The 7,499-nt window shown below is 46.3% G+C and overlaps 1 protein-coding gene across 1 annotated transcript in view; it reads right to left on the bottom strand.

Annotated features, from left to right (window-relative positions):
* The window catches only part of LOC122435493 (choline-phosphate cytidylyltransferase B-like), an 80,016-nt gene that overhangs the window by 23,622 nt on the left and 48,895 nt on the right, over window positions 1-7,499 (bottom strand). Inside the window, exon 6 of the mRNA XM_043459704.1 lies at window positions 6,735-6,745. Coding sequence (XP_043315639.1) covers window positions 6,735-6,745 — 11 coding nt within the window. The remainder of the gene's footprint in view (window positions 1-6,734; window positions 6,746-7,499) is intronic.

The raw sequence follows: 7,499 nt of genomic DNA, 5'->3' as shown, positions 1-7,499 counted from the left end.
CAGACGAATGGATAAGGAAGCTGTGGTACATATACACCATGGAATATTACTCAGCCATTAAAAAGAATTCATTTGAATCAGTTCTAATGAGATGGATGAAACTGGAGCCCATTATACAGAGTGAAGTAAGCCAGAAAGATAAAGACCAATACAGTATACTAACACATATATGGAATTTAGAAAGATGGTATCGATAACCCTATATGCAAAACAGAAAAAGAGACACAGATGTACAGAACAGACTTTTGGACTCTGTGGGAGAAGGCGAGGGTGGGATGTTTCGAGAGAATAGCATTGAAACATGTATATTATCTAGGGTGAAACAGATCACCAGCCCAGGCTGGATGCATGAGACCAGTGCTCAGGCCTGGTGCACTGGGAAGACCCAGAGGAATCGGGTGGAGAGGGAGGTGGGAGGGGGGATCGGGATGGGGAATACATGTAAATCCATAGCTGATTCATGTCAATGTATGACAAAAACCACTACAATATTGTAAAGTAACTAGCCTCCAACTAATAAGAATAAATGGGAAAAAATATTTTTAAAAATGTGCGGAAGATCTAAATAGAGATTTCTCCAAAGACAAACAGATGGCCAAGAGGCACATGAAAAGATGCTCAACATCGCTAATTATTAGAAAAATGCAAATCAAAACTACAATGAGATATCACCTCAGAATGGCCATCGTCAAAAAAATCTACAAACAGTGAATGCTGGAGTGGGTGTGGAGAAAAGGGGACTGTCCTACACTGTGGATGAGAATGTAAATTGGTACAGCCACTATAGAAAACAATATGAAGGCCCCTTAAACAACTAAAAATAGAACTACCACATGACCCAGCAATCCCATTCCTGGGCATCTATCCAGAGAAAACCATGGTTAGAAAAGATATGTGCACCCTAATGTTCACTGAAGCACTATTTACAATAGCCAAGAGATGGAAGCAGCCTAAATGTCCATCAATAGAGAAATGGATAAAGAAGATGTACATATATACAACAGAATATTGCTGTCATAAAAAAAGAACAAAATAATGCCATTTGCAGCAACATGAATGGACCTAGAGGTTGTCACAATAAGTAAGTCAGACACAGAAAGACAAATATCACATGATAACACTTATATGTGGAATCTAAAAAAAAAGTTGTGTACAAATGAACTCATTTATAAAACAGAAGGAGAGTCACAGATGTAGAAAACAAACTTATGGTTACCAGGAGATGGAGGGGAGGAATAAATTGAGAGAGTGGGATTGACATATACACCCTACGTATATAAAACAGATAACTAAAAACCTGCTGTATAGCATAGGGAACTGTATTCAATACTCTGGAATGGCCTACATGGGAAAATAATCTTAAAAAGAGCAGAAATATGTGACATATAACTGACTCACTTTGCTGTACACCTGAAACTAACACAGCGTGGTTAATCAACTATGCTCCAGTATAAAATAAATTTAAAAAATAATTTAAAAAGACAAGAATCTGGTTCATGCTTGTACTTCTGTTGTCGACTGAAATCACGTGCTGGCAATTGAAATCTTTCTGTCTAATATGATGGTGGTCACTCAGTCAGAGATATCAGGCATCACACAGCATGAAGGACAGAGCTTAGGGACAGGGGTGCTGGGTCCTCCGTTTCTAGACTTGAGCAAGTCACTCAAGCCTCAGGAGGCAAGTTACTAACCTCACCCTCCAGAGTTGAGAAATGAGCTGGCTGTGCAAGATGACTTAGGCCTCATCTGTGCCACCTCCCTCTCCCTTAGTCTTTATGTCCAATCAATGTCTTTCCACTCACCAACATACTTCCCAAGTGTCTCCCTGGTTCACCTGCTTCTCTCCATCCTCCATCTAAACCAACCTAACCCCATTTTGTTCAAAGATTACAGCAAGAGCCTCAAAACCAGTCTCCGTAGATATCACTTTTCTATCCCCTCAAATCCACTCTCCCACAGCCAAAGCTGCAGAACAGTCTTTCAAAATCCTGCTCAACATCCTCATTGGCTTTGTATTTAGATTCAAACACTGTCCTTTGGATTTAGATTCGAAGCCTTGACTCTGCAGCAGCTCACTTTCTCTCTTCCCTGTGCTCCCTCCAGTCTCCTCTCAGACCTTCTTTCCGCCTTCACTCCCTAAGCCAAGGTCTCCGTGCTAGGCAATGGCAGCGGGCATTGTTCTCCTCGTTTCCTAGGGAGCTGAGCAATGGGCTGGCCCAGCCTTGGCCTCGCCACACTGGACTTCAGCGTCCAGTGAGCACTGCCCCTCCCCTCACTCTGCCACAAATATACTGTGGCCCTGAGGCCAGAAACTTCTTTTAGCACCCTCTAAGACAGTGGACTCAAAACAGAAATCTAAGAAGAAGGCAGAGGACAGAAACATCTAAACACATGGATATTAACAGCACCCAACTGATGCAACTGTGCAGGGGTCTCTGGTGGGTGAGGGGCCCCAAGCCAGGGACCCTGAGACCACATCCTCACCTCAGTGAAAGCAGCTAGGAGCTTTTCTGGGGAGGAGTACGTCCTGTCTTTCATTCAGCAGGCAGGCATCGCACTCACGAGCCCTGCCTGCTGAAATGTTAAGAGGAGTGTCTAGTCACACACGGACTTTAGGAAGTCACTCAGACACTGGTGACATGGGCTCACCCTTTCTCTGAAGACACAGGGTGAGGTCTCTGGGGCTGAGTAACTGGAAACTGGGGTTGGGGAGAGATTTGCTTTGGCTGGTTAGGAGGCGGGTCTCTGAAAGAAGCCAAGCCCTCTGCTGATATAATGAGGCACCCGGCTTCCTCCAAATCCTAATTATTGCTTTGCTAAAAATATTCAGGAATGAGCATGATCAGAGAATCTTTTTTTTTATCACGCTTTTCAGAATTACGGCATTTGGTTATGGAGCTATTTTAAGAAGCAGCAAAGCACATGTTAATGAAGGAAACTTTCGACAGTAGTAGGCAGTATTAGAATGATGATGAGGCATGTGGACCTTACAGTCTACTTCATTTAAACTTCATCTCCTCATCTGGCTCTGCCAGAGAATTCTGACATGCCGTTCTGACAAGCAGAGCAGAGGGCTGTAAGGTTTAGTTCCCACCCTCCATATCTCTTGGCTTCATATAAAGTGATTCTGGACTTTCAGAAGGAACCTCAATGAGAGGATAAAAGCCCAACGTGGACGCTGACGTCATTTCTGAGCACCTTTCTCCCACGTCTTCTCTACCCAGACCCCAAGCAGATTTCTACTGTGGCTCTCCCTTGGTGAGGAATCAGCAGAAAAGATCAATGGATAACAATAGACGGCCCTTGTGCATATGAAAAGTCACACCTAAGTCTTATACCTGTGCTCTCAGAGCAAGTAAAATACCACCTGACTATTCAATTTGGAGATGGGAATTGTGGTGGATTTAAAGTGGGCATGACCCCTAACCCTGGGCATCTGAGCTGGCCTTTGTGACTTTCTTATAACAAATGGAATGTGGCATAAGTGATGCTGAGTGACTTCAAAGGCTAGGTCAGAAGAAGATTTGCATCTTCCATTGAAGGTGTTTCCTCGCCAGATGCGTCCTCTTAGGACGCACTCTGACAGCCCAGCCACCATGCTGTGAGGAGCCCACACATGGCAAGGCCACCTGGAGGTGTTCCAGTGTTAACCCCAACTGAGCTCCTGGTAGACAAGCAGCATTCACTGCCAGTCACTTAAGCACATCACCAGGGACCTCCCTGATAGTTCAGTTGGTGAAGAATCCACCTGCAATGCAGGAGACCCCAGTTCGATTCCTGGGTCAGGAAGATCCCCTGGAGAAGAGATAGGCTACCCACTCCAGTATTCTTGGGCTTCCGTTGTGGCTCAGCTGGTAGAGAATCCCCTGGCAATGCGGGAGACCTGGGTTCAATCCCTGGGTTGGGAAGATCCCCTGGAAAAGGGAAAGGCTACCCACTCCAGTATTCTGGCCTGGAGAAGTCCATGGACTGTATAGTCCATGGGGTTGCAAAGAGTTGAACATGACTGAGCGACTTTCACAGGGACCTTCAGCTCAACTGGGCCTTCAGATGCCGGCAGCCCCAGCCAGTGTCTGAATACAGCCATTTGAGAGACCCTGAACAGGAACCATCCAGCCAAGCCCTTGCTGAGATCCTGTCCCGCAAAATGATGAGTGAAAAATAGGAGCTCTTTTAAGTCGCTAGCTGCAGGAATAATTTGTTATGCAACAATCGGATGATCAACTGCTTAGAGTTAGAAAAATAATGGACCTGTTTGTGAAATGAAAATATCTCCTGCTATATTAATCAGCAAGAAATGTCACAGCCATCAGCAATTTCTGGCCTCCAAATGTGAATGAGGTCTCCCAAAACTGCAATCCAGCGGATGCTGCCACCCCCTACAGTGACTGCTGAGGAGCTGAGGGAATGCAAGAAGCAAGGTGAACAAGGAGACAGGATTGGCCCCAGATAGCTGAGGTGCGTATGAAAGGAATGAATTCAGTGAGCCCAGAGGCTTGCATCTTCCCATATACAGAAGGCTAAATTCCTTAACTTGATGTTCAGACTGCCTGCTCCCTTTGTTGCAAACTTGTATATAGCCTGACTCCCCCTCCAGCCTCCTTGGAGCAGTTTTCTCAAGAGCTACTGAGATGCTGTCTCCCAGGCTCGGAGTCCTAAACATTCGCACCAAATAAAATAACTCTCTACTTTCAGGTTGTGACTATATTTTTTAGTCGACATGTTTTTATATACCTAACAGCTAGAACTTGAGGCTTTATTCCCTAAAATTAGCAGACTAATTTTTTCTTAGCTCACTAGAGGCTCTTCACCCAGAAATAAAGCCACCAGCAAATGCTTGTTCCTACTGTACAAAGTAACTGAAGAACTGTCACCCCAGGAAATGCTGATTCAATTAACCCTAGGGGTAACCAATGGGAGTAACCTTGGGTGAACCAGAATCCCTGGTCTGGACCCATGCTACTCTAAGTCAGGTTTAGGAACTTGCAGGAGCTAACCTGGGAGCTCTTTAGAAATGGGGACCTTAGGTCCCAGAAGACCTCCTGAACCCAATGCTGCATGTCCACAAGACCCTGTAGGATCTGCAGGCACATGTACCCTTGACAGGCACTGGTCTGTACCAGGCTCTCACAGCAACTTCAGGAAAGGAGCAGCTTACTCACAGCTCAGATCTTATGAAGAATTAAAAGTAATAGTCACCTCATGCCATAACCCACAGCTGTGTTACTGACACATCACCCAGTTTCTCCCCCATGTTTCTTAGCAACCTTCCAAGTCTGAAGCGTATGGGGTTTCCTTTCTTGGAACTCCTTACAAACAAGATTGGTGTTTGAGAATGTCAGCCTCCTGTTCTTACCCAATGCTCCTGACCACCAAGGTGAGGTGGGAGGTAGAGATCCCTGCCCCCCCAGGGTGAGCAACTGGAGTTTGTTCCCTATGGACAGAAACTCCAAAATATCCATAGCAGGACAATCAAGAGAAGAAGCTGGGCCCTGCCCAAATAACAGAAAAGGAGACCACATATTTCTCATTCTCCAAGTCAAGGAAACCTTCCCAACTCGAAAGCTCTGTGAAACAAAAGGGGAGTGATGTCAACTACCCACAGGCCTCTTCAGTGGAATCCATATTGGTTGAGTGATGCACATGTACACATGGGAGGATCCTGAGTCATACCAAACATAGATTCAGAACCAGACAAAGCAAGATGACTGGTCAGAGGAAATCCAGAAGAAATGTCCCATAAAACAGATTCAAGCCACCACAAGGGCATGGCTCCCTCTAGGTTCGCCTGTGTGTCTATCTACACATACTGTACTCTTTCTCCTGATAAACACTTGTTTCACTACTTTGTCTTTGTGGGAATTGTTTTCTGCAAAGCTGAAGGGCCAAGGCCTTGTCACTGACCGCTGGTCTAGTGGCTAAGACTCGGTGCTCTCACTGCCGAGACTCCACCTTAATCTCTGGACCTCAATCTCTGACCAGGAACCGAAACCCAGCTTCAAGCTGCTGAAGGCCAAGGCCACCCAAGACCTTAGGGAGTCCTTTCTAAGGGAACAGTACAGACCTGCTCAGGGTACCACGGAGCTTCCACAGCAGGCCCCAAAATGATGTGAGCCAACAGAAACACCATCAAGGAGACTAACTATATTATACATAGCAGAATAAATTTCTGATGTATTATCTAAGGTCATTTCCAGGTTGGGGAGGATGTCTGTCCTGAGGCCCTCTTCCCACTGACACCGAGACCTCCATCACCTCAGGGGAAAGCAGGTGTAGCTGAGAATACAAGAGACTGTGTTCAGATTTTGACCTCTAAAACAGGCTCTTCTGAAAGTTCATTTCCAAAAGAGTCATTAGGAATGATAGGGCTTTCATTTGAAAGAGCTGAGCTTTGAGGACTGCAGAAAGGGTTTTCTAAATCCCAGGAATGTTCTTTTAATTATTGAGAATCAGAGGCTGAGTGGACTCAGGGTATAAAGTGTTTAACTGTAAGCCCTGGAGTGGAGAAGACATGAAGTTAACACAGGGGCGGTTTCCTGCCCTCCAGGAAGAAGAAAAGTCCCTCCTGGGATTGAGGGAAATGCCCAGAGAGGGATCAGGAGGTAAGGAGCAGGAGCAAGAGACTATGAGCAGGGCCTGTGTCTTGCCCTGATGAGGGTTCAACCCCCAGGGGCAGAGGCAAGGAAGAGACCCCCGTAGAAGGCCCAGAGCAGAGGGGCTAGTACCTTGCTTACCTCGAGGCACTCTGGGAGGAAATGGCCCCACAGAGACCCCATGCCAACATGCTGAGGCCTGGGGAGAGCATTCCTTAGGGCCTAATGTGGCTCCCCCCAAGGCCTTCCAGTAGATGGTGGAGGACAATTCTGATGTTGCCAGAGACCCTCTCAAGAAACACTGAAGGGAGCTGGGACCTAAGACCAGCCTGACTGAAGTATGGGGAAGCGAATCCACAACTGAGGCTGTGGCAAGGACAGGCCAAAGTGGGAGGTGGCTGTGAACAGATGGAGCAGGCGGCCGAATGTCAGAGGGTGGTGGTGGGGGTCTGTTAGCCAGGGATGATGGCTGAGCAGGTCTCGAAATCCCATGACCAAAGGTCAGCTGACCCAGACCCTCACCCCACTCAAGTCAACACTCAGATCACGGCAGGAGGAGAAGGCCAAAAGTTGAGTCCACACAATCTGAGTGCAAATCTTGAGGAGTCTGAATTACTTCAAGAGTCAAGAGTGGTTTTTCTGTCATCTTTGGAGACAGGAGGTCCTAAGTTTGGTTATCAACAAACGTCCTTATAGTCAAAGCTATGGTTTTTCCAGTAGTCATGTGTGGATGTGAGAGTTGGACCATAAAGAAGGCTGAGCACTGAAGAATTGATGCTTTCGAACTGTGGTGTTGGAGAAGACTCTGGACAGTCTCTTGGACTGGAAGATCAAACCAGTCAATCCTAAAGGAAATCAACCCTGAATATTCACTGGAAGGACTGATGCTGAAGCTGCAGCTCCAAT

This window comes from Cervus canadensis, chromosome X (assembly GCF_019320065.1).
Source record: "Cervus canadensis isolate Bull #8, Minnesota chromosome X, ASM1932006v1, whole genome shotgun sequence".
NCBI classification, from domain to species: Eukaryota; Metazoa; Chordata; class Mammalia; order Artiodactyla; family Cervidae; genus Cervus; species Cervus canadensis.
The sequence above is the reverse complement of the archived record's forward strand: the minus strand, read 5'-3'. Positions and strand labels throughout refer to the sequence as shown.